The sequence below is a fragment of the Danio aesculapii genome, chromosome 23 (genome assembly GCF_903798145.1).
Source record: "Danio aesculapii chromosome 23, fDanAes4.1, whole genome shotgun sequence".
NCBI classification, from domain to species: domain Eukaryota; kingdom Metazoa; phylum Chordata; class Actinopteri; order Cypriniformes; family Danionidae; genus Danio; species Danio aesculapii.
In genome coordinates this window covers 48,812,912-48,838,907 of record NC_079457.1, presented here as the reverse complement: position 1 = coordinate 48,838,907, position 25,996 = coordinate 48,812,912, and the positions used below count along the sequence as shown (strand labels likewise).

General features: G+C 37.2%; 1 protein-coding gene across 5 annotated transcripts in view; it reads right to left on the bottom strand.

The window, feature by feature from the left end:
- Nucleotides 1-6,664: 6,664 nt before the first annotated feature.
- rbm10 (RNA binding motif protein 10) overlaps nucleotides 6,665-25,996 on the bottom strand; it is a 33,942-nt gene continuing 14,610 nt past the window's right edge. For 2 of the 5 annotated variants that reach the window (XM_056449442.1, XM_056449445.1), the window contains 16 exons: nucleotides 25,362-25,422; nucleotides 24,080-24,238; nucleotides 23,214-23,374; nucleotides 20,898-20,995; nucleotides 18,921-19,008; nucleotides 17,695-17,842; nucleotides 14,621-14,709; nucleotides 13,598-13,685; nucleotides 13,413-13,504; nucleotides 11,392-11,559; nucleotides 9,877-10,044; nucleotides 9,725-9,787; nucleotides 8,351-8,533; nucleotides 8,066-8,131; nucleotides 7,211-7,299; nucleotides 6,665-6,876 (listed from right to left, as the gene is read on the bottom strand). In XM_056449442.1, coding sequence (XP_056305417.1) covers nucleotides 6,801-6,876; nucleotides 7,211-7,299; nucleotides 8,066-8,131; nucleotides 8,351-8,533; nucleotides 9,725-9,787; nucleotides 9,877-10,044; nucleotides 11,392-11,559; nucleotides 13,413-13,504; nucleotides 13,598-13,685; nucleotides 14,621-14,709; nucleotides 17,695-17,842; nucleotides 18,921-19,008; nucleotides 20,898-20,995; nucleotides 23,214-23,374; nucleotides 24,080-24,238; nucleotides 25,362-25,422 — 1,797 coding nt within the window. In that variant the 3' untranslated portion in view covers nucleotides 6,665-6,800. Of the gene's footprint in view, nucleotides 6,877-7,210; nucleotides 7,300-8,065; nucleotides 8,132-8,350; nucleotides 8,534-9,196; nucleotides 9,460-9,724; nucleotides 9,788-9,876; nucleotides 10,045-11,391; nucleotides 11,560-13,412; nucleotides 13,505-13,597; nucleotides 13,686-14,620; nucleotides 14,710-17,694; nucleotides 17,843-18,920; nucleotides 19,009-20,897; nucleotides 20,996-23,213; nucleotides 23,375-24,079; nucleotides 24,239-25,361; nucleotides 25,423-25,996 lie in introns of those variants that run through there. The other 3 variants (XM_056449443.1, XM_056449444.1, XM_056449446.1) reach the window with 3 other exon arrangements.

Here is a 25,996-nt window from a genome sequence, read left to right as displayed (position 1 = left end):
TATTATTATTACTGTATTGCTTAATATGTCACCTCAATATACTCACAGTACAGATCTGGTCTAGCTTTAAACCCTCCCATGAGGAAACATAACAATTTTACATATTGTCAAAAAGTGGCTATTATTAGTACGAATTAATATGAATTCGTTTGTATGAATATGTATGATTTTAAAAGGAGGCGTGGCCCTAAACTCAACCTCTAAACACGACCCTCATTGAGGGATGAGCAAAATGTACAAACGAGATGGTACAAATTTATACGAATTAACCACTAAATCAAAAAGTTACGAAATGGCTTGAGGTTGTGTTGGTCGTAATGAACTGAACAGAAGAAATGGAGATACTATAAATCAAAGAAGGTGGAGCTTCAGAGCCACACCCATCGGTTACATCATCACCATGAACCAATGGTAGTTTAGAGGTGTGTTAACCAGCTTTTCTGTGGGGTTTATGTTGAAGATTTGTCTCCAAAAAAATTCACTCGTTTGTTCATCCACCTTTTTCCGAAAGCTCATGATGCTCTGCAAGAATTAAATTGGGTCCAATGAGGTGATATTATTCTCCTCACAGTTCATTCATCAAATATTAAAATGCAACTTGTCATCAGAATTAATAAATGAATTCCAGAGGACCGTGAATGACTCAAAAAACTTGAAACAACACATACTACAATTAAATACAATTGTACTGTAGGAATACAACAAGAAAATTAGCTGAAGGAACAAAACATACAGATATACTTCTGATGCAGTATGTGTGTTAAATTGCCAACCGTTATAGTATAGTTACAAATCAAAATAAAGCACAATGCCAAGCATACCTTTCATTCAGTTCTCAGCAGTGTTGCCAAGCCATGTGAACAGCCTCCATAGTAACAGTGTATGGGGTTTTCGCCAAATAAAAACTTAAACAGCAGGCCTGTAGCCATGGGGGGGGGAGTCCAGAATTTGTCCAGAATTTGTCCCATACTTGATCTCATTTCTGCTATTTTGACTGCTATGTCATAATAATTTGCGAAAATAACTATCGAAGAAGGCTTTGAGACCAAGCAGAATCCTCTTTTGGCTGTTGCTTCAGCGTGACTGAGGAAAGTTGAATGTGCTGGCCAGTTTGTGTCTTGTGTTTGCCTAATAAATGACAATAGGCTAGTTTTTAATTTAAAACTTAAACAGCATCCATTTTTCTAATGATATATGATGTGATAAATGTTTTTGAATGTTAAATGTCTTCTAAATCTTTAGGAAATGTTTTTGGTACATCAAAAAATGTGGTTGATGACCATCTGACAAGCTAATCCAGCAAAAATAGTGCTTCAAAAGTTTTTAAGCCTCAAAATTAAATAGAAAATGAGGCTAATAACTGCAAAAGGGTCCATATTTTAAGAAAAAAGAACCACCCATTCACCAGGCTGGCTTACGGGCCTGAACGGTATATTTAATTGAACCTTTATAGCTAATACAAAAAAGGTTTTAAATGAATAGTGATGCAAAATATATTCAAACAACAACTAAACATAGCATCACCACAAGCTGGAGGATTGAGTTCATCGGATGTCAATCTGATAGTTTGAATGTTTACTGAATGTTTAGCATTACCAACATACAGTCATTCAAAATGAGAGAGAGAGAAACTGTATAATGCATTTCGTGATGTAAAATATTCATTTTTACTTACAAGAATGGCATATTTTGAGTTTAGGGCTGGTTCTGGCCATTCGGAGCGACCTTTGTTGTGAAAACCTGGCAACCCTGATCAGCGGTATACGTGGGCAGCGCGACCGCGAGCACAATATGCATAAAGAAGATAGTTTTTTGGGTGAACTAACCCTTTTAAAGCAGCTCACGATCAGCAAGAATCATCTTAAATCAGCAACCAAGTGTCAAAACCTACCTTTCCAGAATATGTTGTTTTCTTCAACAGGTGAACAGGCGAACGTTGTGTTGTTGTGATGCTGTTTGTGTTTATATGCTTTATATTGTGTTGTACTCCCTCCAGGACAGGGAGGAAAACTGAATGAGAAATGACAGCCAGGTGTGTTTCTCCGTGAACACAATCCAACAGCCAGTTTCAACTTCATTGTTTGAGCAAGACTAACACGCTAACAAGAACTCGCTTGCTAGTTTATGTTGCCATGCGGGTAAAGCCTAGAAGGGATACAGCTGCGGAAACTCCCATCAATCTAGCATAATTTGTGTGACACTGTACAACAATAATTAATATTTTACATTACTGTGAGGCGTAGACGTTAATAAAATACAATAATAATGGGTAATTTAATAAATAATAGGAATAATTGTATAATTACAGGTTTCACATTACGGTGAGGGTTGGGTTTAGAGATAGAGTAGGGTAGACTAATACAATACAATTTAATGGGTAATTTAATAAATAACATGAATAATACTCGGTATAATTACTGTTCTTACATTACTGTGAGTGTTGGGTTTGGGTGGACGTTAATAAATTATAATTAATGGATAATTTAATATATAAAATAAATAATTCTCGTTAACTTCCGGCCGCAGCTGTATTTCTTCTAGCAACATCCGCGAATTCGTTTGCTGAATGACGGGTAACATAATTCTCTCAAGTCTTTCTGGATTCAACAGTCCTGCCTCAACAAGAATCTTTCCCATGTTAGCTCTTAAACACTTGCCCTGTGTTGTGGTACAAGGCCCAGTTTATGAGGTGAACGCATTCCTGAGATTTAATCGAGTAATAAAACTAATCAACAGCCGCACCACAAACATCTCTGACATGCAGCGCTATTAAAATGAATGAGTACTTCAGCCGTGTATCACTCCGCCCACAGCAGTTTATATAGCTGGGTCTGTATGCATGTAGACCCTACACTATATTAAATGCTGTATGAAAACTCGGCCCTTGTTCTTTTAAGCTTGTCTTCAGAAAGCCTATAGTTTGATGAATGAATGAAATACTTTCATGCTATATGTGTTTATAAATGTCTAAACTTGTCAATTTAGATCAATCTTAAGGGATAGTTCACTTGTTTTTTCTGCTGAAGACAAAAGAAGATATTTTGAAGAAAGCAGAACAGTAACCATGACCTTCATACTTGTTTTTCCTACTATGGAAGTTATGGTTAGGCTAACTGGTTTTCAGGACTCCTCAAAAATAGCCTATCTTCTGACTTTAACAGAAAGTCTTAAAGGTTTAAAACCACTTGAGGGTGTGTAAACTATTTTTGGGTGAACGGTCCCTTTAAATACACACTTATATACACTCACCAGCCACTTTATTAGGTACACCTTACTAGAACCAGGTTGGACCTCCTTTTGCTTTCAGAACTGCTTTAATCCTTCATGGCAGAGATTCAACAAGCTACTGGAAATATTCCTCAGAGATTTTGCTCCATATTGACATGATAGCATCACGCACACACAAAGCTCTATTGTGCAAATGCATTCTCTCAACACACAAAATCTGCAGGAAACAGGTTGCAAAAATAGTTTCACAATAATCTGTATTGGTAATTAAATCTCACAAAAATCATATTTTACAATTTAAAAAATGACATTACGGTACTGAGAAAGGCTTTAATGAAATGAACGAGCCAATACAATAGAAAAAAAAATCATAGTGCTCCTAAAACAAAGATATATTTTCTTAATTAAGTGAATGACATTAGATTTTCCTCCGCTTTTCATCTGTAGTGAAATAAGACTTGAGTTTTGTTAAGATTCTCTCTCTGCAGCAAGGCATCTTATATATAAAAATCTCTTTCAAAACTTCATTCATTCATATATAGATATATTCTATAATCCAATAAAATAAAAAGGGAAAAAGCATAGCTCATTTCCTTGTAGAAACCATATTAACACCAAACTAAATAGTCTTTCTGCCTTTTCTGATAACATTTAAGACAAATTACCATTTGCAAATCAGATCTGATTGTGTAGAGGTATAAACAACAACAAAAAGAAACAACGGCACATAGTGCTCACAAAAACAAACTCACAAACTCTCTCTGTCCACTTTAAATTCACATTAAAAAAAGCTTATATAATCTAGCACAGCTTAGATAGTCATATGACACATACAGCTGTGCTCATAAATTTACACCCCCACTTGAAACATCTGTTAAAATGACAAACAAAATAAGAAAGATCATACTAAATGAGTGTGTTTTTTTTTGTTAGTACTGTCCAGAGGAAGATATTTTACATGAACCATGCTCACATACAGTTCACAAAAACAAAACGTAAACGAAATCATTAAATTAACTCTGTGCAAAAGTTTACACACCCCTAGTGTGTGTGTTTTCCGAGTGTTATTCTGCTTCATGATGGCTGTTGATGAGTCTGGTTTGTTCCGAATAGTAAAACTTTTGCCGTTCTTCAGAAAAATCCTCCATTTCCTGCAGATTCTCCAGTTTTCCAGCATCTTCTGCTGATTTTAGCCTTTTCTATCAGCGAATCTATGATTGTAGATTCATTTTTTCACTCTGAGGATGATCGAGGGACTCAAACATAACTATTAAAATGGGATAAAACCCTCACTGATGCTCCAAAATAAGAAACAAAGCATTAACTCTGTCATTAACACTATGACAATCAAGGGATATTGCATTCATGAAACATGCAGGTACCTTCTGATATTTCCCAAGGGCAGTCCTAAACTGAAAACAATGATATTTCTACAAAATTAAAACAAGAAGTGGACGCCTTCATTGTGTGTAAAAGTTTTCACCCCCGGGGGTCTTAATGTCTTGTTTCTACTTCTGGAGCATCAGCAAGTTTTTAAAACTTACTTAATAGTCATATGTGATCATCTTCAGAGTGAAACCATGAATCTACAATCACATTTCAGCTGGAAAAGGCTAAAATTAGCACAAGATGCTGGAAAACTGGAGAAGCTGCATGACATTGAGGATTTTTCTGAAGAACGGTGGATGTTTAACTGTTCAGAACAAACCAGAGACGTGTGAACAACCATCACAAAAGCAAAAAACACTTGTAAAACACATACATTATTAAAACCCTGGGGTGTGTAAACTTTTGCACGAGGTTATTTTAATATTTAAGCTATGTTTTTGTCTTTGTGCACTATATGTGAATGCCTTTTATGTAAAACGTCTTACACTGCAAAAAACGCCTAGTTTTCTGTCTCGTTTCTAGTCTAAATGTCTAAATATTCTTAAAACAAAAAGCATTTTCTAGATAAGCAATAAATATTGTCTTGTTTTAAGAAATAATGAGCCCAAATCAAGCGAGTTTTTCCTTAAAACAAGCTAAATAATGGGGAAAGCAGAATAAGACTGTGTTTCCTTTTGACATAAGATTATTCCACTTACCACACTGGCAGATTATTGTACTTGTTTTAATGAAAAACTCACTTACCTTTGACACTTTATTTCTTAAAACAAGACTATATTTTGTGCTCGTCAAAAAATGCTTCTTTGTTTAAGAATTTCTAGACATTTAGACTAGAAACAAGACTAAAAATGCAAGTAAAAAACGTAACTCTCTCATCTTCATACCTTCAAGGGGTGTGTAAACTTTTGAGCACAACAATGTACACTAATAATTCAAAAGCGTAAACCATAATCTGTGCCTGTTCTTCAAGAGGATAGTTTAATCTACTGTGCAAGTTCAGTTCTGCATAGACTCTCGTGTCAGAAATATCCGACATGCTAAATATGCATAGCACACTGTACAATGAGCCTTCTGTACCACCAATGGCTGTACTCAGATCAGATTTAAAGGGACCAACAGATATTTACACTGCATTAAATGCTTAATACTATGAGTTTTAGTCTTGTTTCTAGTCCAAATATCTACAAATTCTTAAATCAAGAAGCATTTTTGAGACAAGTAATAAAATATTGTCTTGTTTTCAGAAATAATGAGTCAAAAATTAAGTGATTTTACCCTTAAAACAAGCACAATAGTCTTACTTCAGAGCGAAAACATGATTATTTTACTTGTTTTAGGGATAAACTCACTTCATATTCACTCATTATGTCTAAAAACAAGATCAGATTTTATTATTCGTCTAGAAAATGCTTCTAGATTTAAGAATTTGCAGATATTTGGACTAAAAACGAGACAGAAAACTAAGTGTAAAAGCATTTAATGCAGCGTATCTCCGTTTTCAATCCTGACATCATTTTCTTCCCAGAATTATTTTGCATAACTTCACGCCATCTACAAATGTGGACAATGTTTCTGGGAAGCGGACGACGGGCTACACAACAATAATGCTAATAATTACAGTAACTGTGTGCTAGCAATAGCTTTTTCGTTTATGTCTCAGAGTCCTGAGGGGGTTTCTTAAAGGAATAGTCACCCAATAATGACAATTATGTCAATATTTACTCATATTCCACTTGTTTCAAACCTTTAAGAGTCTCTTTATTCTGTTAAAACACAAAAGAAGATATTCTGTAGAATGCTGAAAACCGGTAACCATTGACTTCCATTGTATTTTTTTCTACCATGCAAGTCAATGGTTACCGGTTTCCAGCATTCTTCAGAATATCTTCATTCGTGTTCAACAGAACTCATAAAGATTTAAAACCACTTGAAAGTGAGTAAATAGTGAGTACATTTTCATTATTAAGTGAACTCTCCCTTTAAATCAACCTGAATATAAACATATATATATATATATATATATATATATATATATATATATATATATATATATATATATATAACTGAATATGTGTAAATGTCCTGATGAGGGTCTCTCTGCTGTATTGTTGCTGTTTTGCACCATATTAGTAAATCTGCTTGATTTGTTAGTGAAGACGGTCCAGATATGATGATGATCTCCATTATTCCACCGGGACGTTACGGATGAAAAAGCCTTTTTCGGTCCTTCCGGGAAGCATCTGAAATCCAGCGGCGCTGCTGATCACAGGCAAGAGCAAAACACAACACGTTATTATTATTATACACTGAAAACAAAAAAGATTTTCTTTCATTCATTTTCCTTCAGCTCAGTCCCTTATTTAGCAGGGGTCGCCACAGCGGAATGAACCGACAACTATTCCAGCATATGTTTTACACAGTGGATGCCCTTCCAGCTGCAACCCAGTACTGGGAAAACACCCATACACACTCATTCACACACACACACTCATACACTACGGCCAATTTAGATCATCAATTCGCCTATAGCGCATGTGTTTGGACTGTGGGGGGAAACCGGAGCACCTGGAGGAAACCTGGAGGACTGACTCACACAGGGCTGATCCTCCTCTTTTTTGCATCTGGTTGTTGTGGGACGATCCCTTTCTCTCTCCTCTCTGCTGCTCGATCCCTGTATTTCAGCTGAAAGAAAGAAAGAAAGAAAGAGCGCCATCCAGAGGTCAATACTTAAAGTGTCAAATATGTATTTATATTGTCTGGTTCGGGAGGAAAAACTCAGCGTGAATTTCAAACTACAGCTGATCAAATCATTATTAAACAGGTAAGTGACACTCTAAGTCGATCTCTCTCTCTTTGTATGATGTAGTGCTGTTTTTATACCACAGTAATCTGCTAGTGTTTGCTTTGGCTTTTTCAGGGTTAATTATTGTGATCTCCTGATTGCAGCAGAGAAACACTGGAAAATCTCTGTAGACTGATGGCATTTCATGCTGTTCAGCCTTATAATCTTAAAATGTGAGCAGAATCAGCTGTTCTGTCATCACTTTAGACATTACGCTAGAGTATCATTCAACACAAGCTCTAAAGCGACGTTTCGTGAAGTAGCAATGATGTCTGCTGTTCTGACGTCAGCTGCAGATGTGAATGAATGGTGTAAGAAAGTAGATCCTCATACAAAAGGATTTTTGAGACTCTCCACATTTGATTTTCTTTGTATACACATGATTATGCCGTCGAACTGTTGTATAAACACAATATTACACTCGTAGTAGTGCAATATGGCTGTATATCAGAACTGGTGGTTACACTAAAGCACTCAGCCTGCTGCCTCGAGTCAACACACACAGTACACACACTTATTTTATGATTAATCTTTGCCCAGCACTAAAACACACACATGAGCTTTCCTCTAGTCTTTGATCACGTGTTGAAGAGCTAGCTCGATCACCTCAGTTTCTGATCCCTCTTGTGTGTTTGACGCTGACGGTCTGGATCTCCTCTGCTCCAGGTTTTGCTGCACGTACATAAACACAGATAACAATAGGAATATACTGTATTATTATTATGTGACGTCAGTTTAGTACATCCTACACAGCATACACAAACCAAGAGCAAAGTTAATAATCAGGATAGAGAAACGCTGAGCTCATTTATCAAACACTGAAAAAGATCATCAATGTTGGTGGATGTGCCAGAGGTCAGATGTTGAGCAGATGTGAGAATCTTCACTCACTCTGTGCAGCTCAGACAGCTGCTGGTGTCGGATCAGAGCCTCTTTACTGGGGAACTGTCTCCGGCACAGCAGACAGGCCAGTTTACACCAGTCTGTCAGACGCTCCTGCTTCTCTGAGCACTCGTCCTCACTGTCCGTCTCTATACTGCAGCCTGTCAGCACAGTCTGAGCCTGTGGGGGACTCTAGAGGAGCACACACACACACACACACACACACACACACGCACTGTCAGACAACACTGACCAGACAATAACTCACATCAATAACGTTTTTCTTTTGTTTTGTTACCTTCAAACTTTTTTTAGACATAGTAATTTTATTTGTAATAGTTTTTTTTGTGCATTTTACATTGACATTTAGCAGACGCTTTTGTCCAAAGCGACTTACAACTGAGGAGGCATTCAGCGATTCACCAAGAAGAGGCAATACACACATATACATACATATATGTGTATATATATAATAATTCTTCATTTTATTTTCGGCATTTTTTTTATTAATCTGGGGTCACCACAGTGGAATGAACCGCCAACTTATCCAGCATGTTTTACGCAACGGATGCCCTTGCAACCCAGTAGTGTGAAACACCCATCCACACTCTTTTCACACACATTCACTACGGCCAATTTAGTTCATTCAACTCACATATAGCGCATGTGTTTGGACTGTGGGGAAAACTGGAGCACCCAGAGGAAACCCACGCCAACACGGGGAGAGCATGCAAACTCCACATAGAAATGCCAACTGATCCAGCCGGGGCTCGAACCAGCGACCTTCTTGCTGTGAGGCGATCGAGCTAACCACTGAGATTTTATATAAATATAAATACACACACACACACACACACACACACACACACACACACACACACACACACACACACACACACAACCCAAAATTTGAAAAAGTTGGGACAGTATGGAAAACGGAAGCCCTATGTTAACAGTGTCCAGAAGCCCAGTCGACTTCTCTTGGCTCGGAGGCATCTGGGATGGACCATCACACAGTGGAAATGTGTACCGTGCTCAAATGAATCAGTGTTTCAGCTATTTTTTGGGAGAAATGGACGCTGTGTGCTCCGGACAAGAGAAGAAAAGGATCTTCCAGACTGTTACCAGCAAGTCTAAAAGGTTTTGGAAAGTGACTTACAGCCTTTCTGTGTGTTTTACCATCACACACACTGCTTTAATATAAGCTAAAGTAGCAACCCAGTGTTTCATGGTAAAATACACATACAAAACTAAGATGAAATAAAGTATTAAATAAATAAGCATAGCAGAACAACACAACAGACAGCAAAAGCAAATGCGAAATAAAATTAAAAACAAGCGCATACTTTAAAGGAGACCCGTTATGCAAAAACAACAACACACTTCTCTGTCTTCAGGATGTTTGATCTGCTCCATCAGGATCTGTGGTCTCTCCAACAACGCGCCCTGTGAAGATCGCACCATCACTTTAGACATATGGAAATCATGTGTTGTTTCCCAGAGCCGGACATTAGTCAGAGGTGTAACACACCAACCTTCATCTCCAGGACGGCGTAGCCTGCGTCTGCACTGGCAGATTCCCGCCGGTCATCAGTTCTGCTGTGGGTCATCAGTCGAGGGTTTGTGTTTACGATGGAGGACGAGCGCCCGTTCTCCTTCTGCCGGTTCAGACTCTTGGCCCAGCGCTCCATGTCTTTGGCTATCTGAAAAAAAACCCAGAGATATGGCATATTTACAAATCCTCTCAGTATCAGTGCTTGGTATGAGCAAAGTTGTAGTTCATAGTGAGTGATTTTATTTAAAGATACAAGAGGACAGTCATTAATAATTAATATTATTCATAAATTAATGTTTTTTTTTAATCTTCTAAAATACTCATAACTCATTTGTGTTTTGTAATATATAAAATAACGATGTTGGATAAAAACACACACACAATTAGGAAATGTAATGCTATTATAGACGTGGGTATTATTTCAACAATGTTATTATATTACAAGTGTGAAATATTACAAGTCTATTATCACAAGCATGGCCAAAACGCTAGTCAATATCAAATCTATGCACATTATATTAACCCTTGTGCACTGTTGGGTCGTTTTCATCCACTCGGGGGTGATTTTGAGTCTTAATTTGGTCACAACTTTCTCTGTGTTTCAGTTTTGTTGATCAAACACATATTTTGGTAAAATGCTTTGAACATTTTCATATCCTCAACAATACACCCAAATGAATGCCCCTTTGGTTATGTTGGTGCCCCATTGACTTCCATTATAAGCACATTTTTTGATTGCAAAGCCATGATGGCATATAGTCATGCCTTCTTGATTTCTGCTGGTTTTTGCTGTTGGAAAGAGGTAACATTAGTCATTTTTACTGTTGAACATCAGCTTTCAGTATTAACCCTTTAGATCGGCCTGTGCTGAAGAGTTTCTGGCTTTTATATTAAGTTCAGTGGGGTAAAACAGCAGATTATAGTGTGCAGAAATACACACACTGTGTTTACCGTGTTCTGGGAGGCTTTGATTTACTCACACATATCAAGAGAAGTGTGCAAAGGTTTCTCACTCGCTCTCTTTCTCACACACACACTTTACTCCATACAAAGCCAGAAACTAACCATTTTTACACTGCTCTTGAACTGATAATCAACAGTAAAAAGTACAAATGTTCCCTCTTCCCAACAGGGAAAACCAGCAGCAATCAACAATGCATGATTATATGCTGTCATGGCTTTACAATCAAAGAATGTGATTATAATGGAAGTCAATGGGGCAAAAACAGCCCCTAACATAATGAGTGTAGTAAACTTGCCCAGAGTGTATTGCTGAGTTGAAGTTCCAAAGCATTTTGCCACCTAACAACATCCAATTTGCTGAAACACAGAAAGCTGTGGCCAAACTAAAGCTCAAAAATCATCCCAGAGTGGATGAAAATGACCCAACAGCACACTAGGGCTCCACTGACACCCTGTAGTATGCACACCTCAACATGCAAGCATTCCTGCGGCTTTACTAAACACCTTTACTTTGAATGGGGTGTGAATGTACCTGCTGTGCGCTCTTGTTCTTGGGCTTGTCCTTCTTGTCTTTGCTGCTGTTTGGAGCTCCTGAAAGCTCATTGCCTGCAGAATCCTCAGACTGTGATGAGGCAGGAACATACGTGCGCTTTTCCCCATCCCAATACATGTACTGCTGCGTATGGGGATTAAAGTAGTACTGGAGGAACAGACAGAAAACATTAGCAGCGTCTGGATGTTTATAGAAGAAGCTTGTGAAAATGTACAAAGCTGGACAATTGTTTCCAACCCTTTTTGAACAGGACAATGACACGTTCAGCTTAAATGAATGTTAAATGCTTTGGTGCACAGATTTAAGCTTGGTTTCATGTCAGATTGTAGCTCAAATAGATAAATAAAACTAAAGTTGTGTGGCGCGCCTTTATGTTTATGAATATAATAAAACAATAAATGCAGATTTTATTATATTACGTAGAATATGCAGTTTACAAAACCTGTTTTAACCTAATATTGACATCAAATCAAAGCTAATTATCTGAACAAATTATATTCCCAAATTTGAAGTTAAAAAAAAACAAGCTTTCAGTAAGATTTAGTTTGGCTGCAGTACCAGACATGACCACACTCATTTTACATTGGTGACCATACAAGAGCGCCCCCAACATTTTGAGAAATATAAACCATATTTCAGGCCCATAGCCAGGAGTGGGGTTCCTCACTGACAAAGGTTCAGAATTTGTCCCATAGATGAGCTCATTTGTGCTATTTTTACTGCTATACCATCGTAAATAGTGAAAATAACTCATCCAAAAAGGTTTTAAGACCAAGTGGAATCCTCCGTTGGGTGTTGCTTCAGCGTGACTTCAGCTATTTAGTTTTGGCCAATGCTAACAATTATTTTTCATGAGTTCAACATCCAGCTGTGCAAGAAAACCTACAACTGGATATAAGTGAAGTCTTCTGTTGCTACTGTATTATTTTTACATATAGAAACTATTGTACAAGGGACTTTTATTCTAAATCTTGGACTTTATTATTGAACAACTCAAAACTGGCTCGAATAACAACAACAATCAAGGTTTGAGCCGAACATATGAAAGACACAGACGATTGAATTAATAAATTGACGTTCCTTCAATACTCTTTAATTTTCATAAATGATATGTTTAAAAGAAACAAAACATTAACAAAAAATCAAGCAGACAGGTAGGGCAGCTAAGGAAAGCCGGTCTCTGACTATACTGTTTTTAAATGGACAGATCTTACCTACAACTCCCGTGAAAGGAATAAAAAACAGGTGAGTCTTCCGCACCACTGCTTACCTTCACTAAACTAAATAAATAACAAAACGTGACTATGAAAAATAATCCACTACCTGCTATCAAAGTAAACACACTAGTAACACATTAAGAATACTAAATAATCTTAAATTGACAATATTAAATGAATTTGAATACTATTTTAGCTGTTGTTGTCATCCATGAATTATTTAAAAGTACTTTATTTTTTTGTTATGATTACCATCCGACGATCTATTTCAGCTAAATAGTGCTTAAAATGTCACTAAAATGCAGTATTTAAATCTCATCATTAAATAGTAGCCTAAATAAGGCCTATAATCACAAAAAGGGTCACTTCTTGAGAAAAAAAAGAACCACCCCTTTCACCAGGCTGGCTATGGGGTCTACATTTGTTCATACTTTTGACAATAATTGTAAAGTAGACATTAAATTCTGAAGTAGTTCGAGCAGTTTTGGGGGTGTTTGATTTGTGTTTAGCCTCTAAAGACATCTACAAAAATGTACATGTGGATTGCTGTAGCAAAGTAATAGTAATTAAAGCAATCCTTCTTGTTAATTAGAAAAATAACAGTTGCTCAGTGTTAACTATCACATGTTTATAGACATGTTAAGCTTTTAAATGGTGCATAGTTGGCTCAGCACGGTGGCTCAGACGTCATATACACCCAAGAAGTCTTGAGCGTGCGCAAATGATGGGCTAATTTTCATTTTTGGCTGAACTAACCCTTTAACTCTTCTCGTTTTACATTACCTGTGAATTTGGGTCATAGTAAAGGCCGGTAAAAGGGTCGTAGTAATAACCAGAGCTCTCGTCATACTGGTATGTGGACACGTCAGGATCCGCTACAGCAATGAGGAAAAACAGTTGATGCAGTTTAATTCAATGAAGCTGAAGACTCATTAATATGCATGAGGTCAGCTGAACGTGGAGCTTACGGTACTGCTGGCACTCCAGAGCGGTTCCAGGTGTGGCTGGCTGGATACAAGCTGCAGGCTGAGGCTTCCCAATGATCTCCACGGGGGCCTTTACACACACACACACACGCACGCACGCACGCACACACACACGTAAACTATGTTTACACTGTCCCCCCTGTCCAATATTGAAGATATTGTCTGTCCATCCATCCATCTATCTGTTTGTCCATCCATTCAATTATCCATCCACCATCTGTCCATCTGTCCATACATCCATCTTTCTATCCACCTATCTGTTCATCCAACCATCCATACCGCCATCCATTTGTCTATCCATCCATCCATCTAGCCATTCATCTGTTCGTCTATCCGTCAATTGATCCATGCATTCATCCATCCATCTGTTCATCTATCCTTCCGTCTATCCATCGGTCTTTCCGTTCATCCATCCATCCATCTATATAACCATCTACACGTCCATACATTCATCCATCTCATCAATCGATCATCCGTCCATCATTTCATCCACCTATCTGTCCATCTATACACTCATCCATCTGTCCATCCATCCATTGATCCGTTCATCTATACATCCATCCTTTCACACATCCACCTGTTCATCCATCCATCCAACTGTCCATCTGTCCGTCCATCAATATACATCGATCCCTCATCTATATATTCATCCATCCCTCCATCCATCTGTCTCTCCATCCATCCATCTGTCCTGCTATCTGTCCATCCATATATCCCTCTATCGGTCCATCCATCCATCCATCCATAAGCCCATCTACATATCATTCTACACATCCATCCCTCTATCCACCCATCCGTCCATCTATCTATCTGTCCATCCATCCGTCCGTCCATCTATATGTCCATCCTTCCATCTATCTGTCCCATCCATCCATCTATGTCCCATCCATCCATCTATCTATCCGTCCATCCATCTATACATCTATACAATAGATTTCATACAGCAGAAATTGTGCTAAGTATAGTAAATAAGCTTCTGAATACAGAGTAAATCCAGAAGTGTACCTGACGGTCCAGTGTAGAGGGTGCAGAGGAGACAAGCTGGATTTGGGAAGCTGTAAGCGTCAGTATGGAGGCAGCAGTAGTCTCTCCTGCTATTAAACACACATTTACTACAGTAAGAACACTGACAACGCTAGCAGGAGATCTTATTCAGGGTATATATAGAAATCAGAGAGTGAAATTCACTACCTTTTAAGATCTTTAAGACTCTTTCCATACACTACCTTAAAAAAGTCTTTTGGTCCTGCAAGAAGGCTTTCTTTGCCATTCCAGATGACTTTATTAATCAGTGATTTGAGTCATGTCAGAGATGTATGGATGCAGTCCTCCAAGCTCATGATGGAGTCAGACACAATATTCATTCTGTTTCCACTGCAGCATGAGCACATATTCTATACTGGACATTATTGAAGGTTCAGTGAGCAGACTTTAGTCTAAGCAGAGTCAGACCTTACTGTCCTAATCAAATCATTCATAATCAAGACATGATCAGATTTTATTGTGCTCAAATAAGTGTAATCTAGAGGCCTTTACCTTTCATATAAGACACTTATGACACCAAATCATCAACTAGAAGTCCAGTTATTATTTGCTGTTCCTAAAACTTGGATAGGCCACAAGACTTTCGTCAGGGAGTGTAAAACCACATTGTTACTTTAAACCGGTAACACTGGCCACATTTTAACAGTATAATGAAACACAAGAGAATTTATTTATCGGACTACCCATATGATCGGTTCAGAAGAAAGAGATCTACAAAACAATAATTAGACCAGTCAAAAAAAAATAAAATAAAAAAAATAAAAATTATATATATATATATATATATATATATATATATATATATATATATATATATATATATATATATATATATATATATATATATATATATATATATATATATATATATATATATATATATATATATATATATATATTATATGTGGGGCTTTAGCAAACTCTATTTTTTTGTATCTGCTCTATCACAAGCTGAAGAAATAATTGCACTTTCGAATACTCAACATACATTAGTAGACGGTGATCTAAAATAGACTGAATAATAAAACATTTGTGATTTAAAGCAAACAATTTTTGTGTAATGACGCTACAAAAACAAGCCTGTGCCTAAACTAAAACATTATTAATACAGTTGAAGTCAGAATTATTAAACCCTCTGAATTATTAGCCCCCCTGTTTATTTTTTCCCCAATTTCTGTTTAACGGAGAGATTTTCTCAACACACTTATAATCATAATAGTTTTAATAACTCTAATAACTGATTTCTTCATCTTTGCCATGATGACAGCACATAATATTAGACTAGATATTCTTCAAGACACTAGTCTTCAGCTTAAAGTGACATTTAAAGGCTTCACTAGGGTAATTAGGGTAAAGTTAGGGTAATTAGGCAAGTCACTGTATAACAGTGGTTTATTCTGGAGACAATCCAACACTAATATTGCTGAAGGGGGCTAATAATATTGAGCTTAAAATGACTTTAAAACTATTAAAAACTGCTTTTATTCTAGCTGAAATAAAACAAATAAGACTTTCTCCAGAAGAACAAATATTAGAGGAAATACTGTGAGAAATTCCTGAATCTGTTCAACATCATCTGGGAAATATTGAAAAAAAAAAAAAAACAATTCAATGAGGGGTTAATAATGCTGATTTCAACTGTATATGAGATCAAATCCCCACGTAAAGTATTGGCTAGAGGAGCAACTGTCAATCACAAGTAATGGACCATTGATGGCGTTGAAGCCCACCGGTGATTTAAACGAAACTCGCATTGCATCTTTTGGAAACGCAAGCACGAAATGTGGGAACAAGAGCGAAGGGGGAAAGACCGCAAGCACATGAAACACTTTGTCCAGTGCTGGTCAAACATTTTGTCCAAACACGTTTTCATTTTTGATTGACGCTCATTATCTTTCGGTACGCGACCTCATTGTTTCTTATTCTGCGTTTAGTAGGGATGCTCCAATCAGGATTTTTGGAGCTGATACTGAGTACCAACTCCTCGTCATGGTGATCAACTAATACAGAGTCCTGATTCTGATGCTTCAAGCTTTATATTGCATAAAGCACATGTTTCCTCCAAGTATGAGTGGAGATCTCTCCTTTCCTAAGAGAATAAACGAAGGATGTCGCATATAATCCCTTAAACACGTCTCTTATAACCATTTAGTGAGGACACGGTCAGAAGTAGTTTGGTAAGAGAAATTTGGTAAGAAAAATGAATAATAGAATTTGGAAACATTGCAAATTATGAAGGAAGAACTCATCGTGTCTCAAGGAAGAAAAATTTTGGGGTGCATATTTGATGCATAAGATGTTAAAATGGATCTTCCTCAGCTTGTAAACCCATAAACGAACGCTTGCGATTGGGTCATGTGAGCGGCCAGATTATTGATGACATTGTGATGTCAAATATAGCAGGACTTTTATCAATTTCATGAGCATGCCAATACTCACAGACTGAATTCAGGCAAACTTTAGACCAAATTTAATACCTTTTAAAATAGCATTTAAAGGTCCTGTGATATCAAAATAAAACATCTTACATGTTAGTATCAGTGTGTTAGTTTTGAGGATATCTATAATCTAGTGTCTCCGAAACATTTGGATTTGGAAGATGTAAAACTGATATAAACATCTAAAGCTTGTAGTTCTTCTCCTCCGTCTAAATGAATCAATGACTTATTTTTTTGCTGTCACCTCATACTTCAGCTTCTCATCAGTTCTGACCAATCAAATGCTCTCTAGAGTCTGACATGCCCCGCCACCTTCTTCTCATTGGCTGCTCATTTGATACCTCTGAGCTCAACCACTCTCACTGGCAGAGTGGTGATAAAAACAAACACTATTGGCTGTTTTTTTAAAGGGGGAGGAGCTACTATATGCCTATTTATGTTTCAGTTGAGATTATGTCAAAAATCCAATAAAAATATACACATTTCGAAGCACTTCATGGCTCCTTTAAGGCTTTTTAAGGGCCTTCAATTTCTCTAAATTGATTAATCAACTGTTAACTCTCTTTAAGACACCCTGTTATTGCGCTGTAATCATACCTGCTCCATCAGCAGCAGTCAGTAATGCAGTCACTGGCCCTTTAAAAGCTTGTGTTTCTGCATTGCCGCTCTGAGAGCCATCTTGGCTGAATGTTGCCGCCCCCTGCTGGAGAACACTTAAATCACCACTCTGAGCTCCACCCGCCGTCTGGAAAAACAATCACACATTCAATTCATCTGTTAATTAATTTAATTAAAAAACACACACATTTGACAGCATGTGTTAAAGGAGAAATGAGAACATCTCAGCATTGTGCAGCAGCCGTCAGAACATACACTGAACGTTCATTAGTTATCTAAAGAAGAAAAACTGAAATAGCGATTGACCAAATATTTACTACATCATGCTATTTCATATTGAATTTAGTGCGGTCAAACAAGATAAACGGTATTATTTACATAATATATATCACATGTACTGTGTCTATTTATGTACAAACATACTGTATATAGAATACAAAAACATACAAATGAACTGTATTTATATATACACATGACTGGTGTGCTTTGTATTATATGGTATATATACTGCTATATATTATTTATAGTGCTTTGCATTATATATAAATACGTAGATATAAATATAAACAAGCTTTTTTTACAATATAGTTTTATATGCATTTATGTACACAAAAATATACACAGCTCGCACATTTTGTAAATATGAACTTATATTTTGGATGCGATTAACCGTGATTATCTTTTGACAGCACTAATTATATTATATTACATTACATTACATTATATTATATTATATTATATTATATTATATTATATTATATTATATGTAATTATATTTTATTATATTTATTAGATTATATTATTATATTATATATTTTTTATTATATTATATTAGATTAGATTATACATTATATTTATTATATTATATTATATTATATTTATTAAATTATATTATATTATATTATATATTTTTTATTATATTATATATTTTTATTATATTATATTATATTATATTATATTATATTATATTATATTTATTAAATTATATTATATTAGATATTTTTTATTATATTAGATATTTTTATTATATTATATTATATTACATCATATTATATTATTTTATATTTATTAAATTATATTACATTATATTTATTATATTAAATTACATTATATTATATTATATTATATTATACTGTATTATATTATATTACATTACTTTACATTATATTATATTATATTATACTATATTATATGTCACACTGTACCTGAGAAACCGCCCACTGAGCTGCTGCTATAGCTGTACTCGCTACTGTGGCCACACTCACACGACTGCCATCTGTCAGAAACACATCACTGAGAGAGAGACAAAGAGATTATATATTAATATTAGATATTATTTCATTATTATTACAATATTAGGCAATATTACACAATATTATACAATATTTTTAGATTTAATCCAGAGCCAGGTCAAACAGATATCGGCGCCGACTGTTAGGGTTGGGTCAATAGATGATAGAATATCACGATGCTGAGCCTGTATTACAATCTTCCGCCCCGTCCTGGTCGCAGCAGCTACCCACTCATGAAAAATACACACTGAGGCCCCGTTTACATGAATTCGTCTTAGTTTTCAAATGGCATTTTAGAATGGACACCATTATAACGACACAGATCACTCTGCCTATTCATGCCATTTATTTATGATTTGGTTATGGGTAGTTGAAACAGTAGGCTACAAATAATTAATTCATTATGAATTAATTAATTATTCATAAATAATTAATTTACCGTCACCTACGACGATGATGCCATCGTCCATCGCAATGTTTCACATCAGACATCGTGCGATGCCAAACTGGTCGACATCGCCCAACCCTAACGACTTTAGTCCGATTTCAAAGAAAATATTGCAATTTAGAAGTTTTTAGATATCTTCTGAAGAATAAAAACACCAGCAGGTTTACTAAACTGCTAAAGAGAAGAACAAAGTAAGACTTTGGAGTGGCCTAGTCAAAGTCCTGATATGAATCCAATTGAGATGCTGTGGCATGACCTTAAAAAAGGAGGTTCAGGTTAGAAAATGCTTTAAATGTGGCTGAATTACAGCAATTCTGCAAAGATGAGAGGGCAAAATTTCTCCAACGCGCTGTTACAGACTCAAGTTATCGAAATCTATTGAAAAGAGATGCTTTTGTGTTGTTTAAAAATAAATATAAACTCATCTGAGAATGTGTCATATTCTTTGTTATTATTTTGATTTTATATTTGGAAGAAATGTCATCAGTGGTTCACAAAATAAATAAAAAATCACGACACATAACTATAAACCATAAATCTAGAGGAACTGAGAATTTTCCAAGTCGTCTCTTAAAGGGACAGTTCACCCAAAATTGAAATTTAATCATTATTTTCTCTCACTCTGGAGGTTCCAAACCTTCATAAGTTTCTTTATTCTGTTGAACAGTAACAGAAGATATTTCGAAGAAAGCTGAAAATAGAAAAAACAAATAGTATGGAGGTCAATGGCTACAGGTTTACAGCTTTTAGGCTTTGATCCAAATTGTGGCGTTTTGGTGACTGTCTCTTTAAATTCAACTGAGACGTGATCTTTTTCGAAAGAGGGAGGAGCTACAAATGCCTGTGTGCCAGCATAGTAGTAGATGTAAAACAGGACTAGCTGTATTAGTGCTGGTCAGGTGTGCTTCAGTGTGAGTGTGTGTTCAGTCTTCTGTCAGTCTATGTCGCTCCCGTCGCTATTCATCTAAAACTCCACATCTAGAATCCTCTTAGTCTATGCTGACATTATCTTCAGCAGTTCAAACACTCTAATGGCTAATGGACAGACGGCTGCTTCTCACTCAGGGCTGCTGTTAATGCTAATGAGGGAGAGATGGGCACTAGTGGGCGGGGCTTTCCCCCTATGATGGCACGTACAAAGGTAGAATGTCAATCAGAGTGTTTCTGCAGACTGTTTATATCAAGTCTGATTATAAATTATACAATTAATGGCTATAAAAATAGTTTAAAATATAATGTGCTTGTTCTAACAGATTTAGAACAATTAAGGGTGAGTAAATGATGGCAGAATCTTCAGTTTTGGGTGAACTGTCCCTTTAATTTCTCCGCATCAACAGTTCAATGTGTTCTCGAAGCTTTCTCTCACATCTGTGGCTCTGCTATATTTTCCCGTCACACAACCGTGACGTCAGGATCAGGATCTGAAAAGCTTAAACTCGTACCGTTTGGAGCCCTTGGCGAACTCCACAGAGATGAGCTTTCCATCGATAGACAGCGGCGGCTGCAGGGCCTGGAGGATCTGCAGCAGCTGTGAAGCCTCCTAAAAGATACAGATCAAGTCAAAATGATTCACCCTCCTGTGAACTTTGTCAAATATTTCCCAAATGATGTTGAACAGATTCAGGAATTTCTCACAGTATTTCCTCTAATATTTGTTCTTCTGGAGAAAGTCTTATTTGTTTTATTTGGGCTAGAATAAAAGCAGTTTTTAATAGTTTTAAAGCCATTTTAAGCTCAATATTATTAGCCCCCTTCAGCAATATTAGTGTTGGATTGTCTCCAGAATAAACCACTGTTATACAATGACTTGCCTAATTACCCTAACTTTACCCTAATTACCCTAGTGAAGCCTTTAAATGTGACTTTAAGCTGAATACTAGTGTCTTGAAGAATATCTAGTCTAATATTATGTGCTGTCATCATGATGAAGAGAAAAGACATCAGTTATTAGAGATGAGTTATTAAAACTATTATGACAAAATCGTCTTTCCTTTAAACAGAAACTGAGGGGGGAAATATACAGGGGGGCTAATAATTCTGACCAACTGTATATTAAAACACAATTGCATCTGTCATCCTCAAAGCCCTATACATTCTCAAATGAATAAGCAGTGGTGGAAAGAGTACAGAAAAATCACACTTGGCCAAAATTGCAGTGCAAGTAAAATGATCTGTTGTAAATATTACTCAAAGTATGAGTAAAAAGTAGCCCTTATAAAAGTACTCCAGCGTATAAAAGTACTCCAGCGTATAAAAGTACTCCAGTGTATAAAAGTACTCCAGTGTATAAAAGTACTCCAGTGTATAAAAGTACTCCAGAGTATAAAAGTACTCCAGAGTAGTGAGCATTAAACAGGGGAATGTTGATGGTTTACATGCAGTTTGTGCAGGAATGTGTGAAGGTAACATTCATATAGTGCATTTAGTTATTATTTAAGAATATCAGGTGATTTCAGTCATCAAACAGTAGGAATCCTTCACTTTCTCATCAGTGACATGCAGTCTGTAAACAGTCTTTGTGTCAATGCATGTAAAGAATTTAGGGTGCACTCATACTTTGCTATCCTAACAGTGCCCGGATGCGTTTCCTGGTTCGTTTGACAAGTGTGAGTGCTCAGAATTGGGATCAGGAGCGGTTTAGTTGGCTGGCCCTGGCCCTGATTGCCTGAGCACGATTCAGGCTTTGGCATGGTACGCTTGTACTGTGAGTGCAAAGTGCGTCTGAGCCCGAAACTGAAGAAAAGACATCACTTTTAAGGGACTGTTTCATACAGATTTATTAATCATTCTTACTTTTTAATGAACATGAACTGTAGTAGTTTATTAAAGACACAAACCCCTCACTGCACGACAGCTGCACCTTCAGCAAACCTAATACCTGCAGCACGATGACTTCATGAACATGTGCGAGTGTCAAAAGTGCTGGATCAGCAAAAGATCTGACTGTGTGTCACTGCATCACAAACAACCTAAAGTAATGCAAACCGATATAACTGCAGCAATGTCCACTGCGCTGAGCGGGAGCGCTTCTCTTCTGTTAAACTCAACAGTCGCATCATCGATGACGGAAGCGCGCTCCGGCTCGGAAGGTAAAACACAGTGTGAGTGCAGGCCGAGGAGGAGAAGGGAGGTGGAACAAGCACACTTCGGCATGGTTTAAGGTGACCATGTCTAGTGTGAGTACACCCTTAGACACCTTCTTGGACACCTTCAGTGCTTCCAAACGGTTTGCTGGATTTATAAAGTGCCCACGCCTTGAGGTTGTTCAGTATGATGCGATTTACTTTCTATGAGTGATTTGATTGGACGGAAATCACAGGACTTAACTACTGAGCCAATCACAGACATAAAAAAAGTAATGACTGCAGGTTGAAGGAACTGTTGAATTGTTTGTAATTTGTTAATTTACACCATTGTGGCATCACGGTGGCTCAGTGGGTAGCACAATCGCCTCACAGCAAGAAGGTTGCTGGTTCGAGCCTTGGCTGGGTCAGTTGGCGTTTCTGTGTGGAGTTTGCATGTTCTTCCCGTGTTGGCGTGTGGCCGCCCCACAGTCCGGTACAGGTGAATTGGGTATGCTAAAGTGTCCATAGTGTGTGTATGGGTGTTTTCCATTGATGGGTTGCAGCTGAAAGGGCATCCGCTGCGTAAAACATATGATGGATAAGTTGGCGGTTCATTCCGCTGCGGTGACCCCAGATTAATAATGGGACTAAGCTGAAAATGAATGACACCACTGTGAATGAGCCGTTTCTTACCACGATAGTCGTGAGCTGCAGGAAAGCGAAGCCTCGGTTGAGCTGCGTCTGTTTGTCTTTAATGAGTCGAACGTTTGATGGCGAGAGGGTTGCAAACGGAGCCAGAGCCGATAAAATGGCCTCGAGTGTGGTATGGGGTCCCAGATTCCTCAGTATGAGCGCTGAAAAACAGTGTCAACAGCGTCTGAGAAATGGCAAACTCCCTGACTTATCCCTGATGGTGATCATGTTTATGACAGATTTATGACAAGTTTTGTTGTCTTGGTAACGAATGACACTTAATAACTGTTGTTATAAGCATGCATACAATCTCCCTCATGTTCCTGTGCCATGCTATGATTATAAAGGTTTCATGACAGTCTTAGATACCACCCCTTTAAGTAAGTGTTACCAAACTGTGTTATCTGAACGGGGCTTAAAGTACAGATGAAATCAAATCTAGCCATGTTGATGTTGTTAGCTCACATTGCTAATCTAGTAATTAATTTATCAGTGCATGTCATTAAGAACAAAAACAATAGTTTTCTCTTTTACTCTTTAAATGAAATCTGAAAATGCACGTCCTGTTTGTTTTCAGTTAATTCCTCAGATTAGGTCAGTCTGAGGTATTGGGCGGGGCTAACACACATAACCACGCCCCTGCAGCTGTCAGTTTTGACAACAAACAGAAATGGTGAGAAGGAGGAGTCTGTTAGGCTGTAATAACTCTCCCCAAACCCTTTTCACCATCTTTCTGAATGACACGCCTACTTTACTACATCCAATCAGCTCACGGTAGATATAAACAAGCCACGCCCACTGTTTTCTCATTTAACATTCCGTTTCTCTAGGAACTGCAGCACAATACAAAACAGTTACTGACTTACTGTCATTGGCCGCCTCAGAGGGCTGGGGGGAGGGGCTTAAGTTGAGGATGGGCGTGGCCGTTTGGAATATGGCTGGAAGAGGCAGTAAACCCTGAGTTGAGTCCTTCAGCTGACACAGAGGTAAAATCTTTGGCACCAGAGGCAGTTTCAGCTCCGCCTCTGCAGATAGAGAGAGAAAAAGAGCCATGAGACAGATTATTAACTTTAAAGCAATAGTTTATAAATGAAAATGACCCCATTAATTACTCCGGTCCCACTTTATATTAAGTGTCCTTAACTACTATGTATTTGCAACAAAAAAAGTAAATACAATGTGTTCATAATGTTATGAATATAATGTATATAATGTATATATATTATTCATACACACACACACTGTGACTGTGGGGGAAACCGGAGCACCCGGAGGAAACCCACACCAACACAGGGAGAACATGCAAACTCCACACAGAAATGCCAACTGGCCCAGCCGAGGCTCAAACCAGCAACCTTCTTGCTGTGAGACCACAGTGCTAACCACTGAGCCATCGTGCCGCCCCATGAATGTATATAATAAATGATGTATGTCAATAATAAAGCTCTTGAGGTGGGATTGAGGGTAAGGTTAGAGACAGGTATGGCTAGGTTAAGGTGTAAGGGATGATCAACAGTCTAATTATAAATGTAATTACAGGAGTGATTACATGCATGTTTTTAATCAATCATAAGTACAATGAAAAACAGGTGTTTACACAATAAGTACACTGTGACAAATGATTAATTTAATAAAAGTGGGACCTTTACTCCTCCTCAAGACATCATTGGTGTATATGACTTCTTTACTATCAAGCAAACACAGTAGGAGTAGTTTTACATTTAAACCTGGCTCATCTATGCTATATTATGGTATAAATCTGTCGAAAATTCAACCCAAATTACGTGTCTTATATACAGTATGACAAAAAGATTTCTAATTTTTAAAGTATTAACTCAAATCACTAGCCCCTTTCACAGTGATACCAGTAAACATCCAGAAAATGTGGTTGTCATTGGTCATATGTGGAGTCAAAGATATTTATTATTTAACTCCAATATTTAACATTTGTTACTACCACACACCTTCACACTATGGAAGAGCCTTAATAAAATGTAAAGCTACTCCGACTGTGTTCGCCTGACAGAAGAAAGTCATATACACTGAAGACGGCTTGAGGGGGGATTAAATTATGGGGTCATTTTCATTTTTTGGGTGAGCTCTTCCTTTAACATCAATGTTTTAGTGTTTGTATGTTTACATTCGCACCTGACTTTGGAACTCCGCATTTGAAGCACTTTTCTCTTCGTTTGAAGTTCTGCACTCCACACTGCCGAAGAAAGCACAGATTCACTATGGTTCTGAACCTCACCTCAAGTTAAGAAAACACATGCAAAATAGAAACATGCCTAACTAACAGAGAAAACTCCTTTATTTCAACACACACACATACACACAACACACGCAAATACACAAACGCACTGCGAATAACAGTTGGCTTCATCAATTTTCGGGATGTTATTTGCGGTGTGTTTCTCTATTTGCGTGTGTTGAGAGGGAGTGCATGCAGATATTTGTTAGGCTGCATTTACACTGCAGATCTTGATGGTCGATTCTGATTTTGTGACTATATTCGAGGTTTTTTTTGACGACCCGCTTGCAACATCTTTTAAAAGTGACTTGCATTTACACAAACACGCAATGACCTGGAAAAAAAGTGTGGACGTTGACTGACAGCTACATTATTAATGAGCGCTCTTTTCTCCATTGCTGTATATAATCTGTTTGCAGGGTTTCATTGCGTTTGTGACAAGTTGTTTGGCTTTAGTTTATGCCAGTTCTCATCTAACCACCTTCTTTTAATCTACACTAGAAGGCAATTTAATGTCATGTCCAAGGTGTGA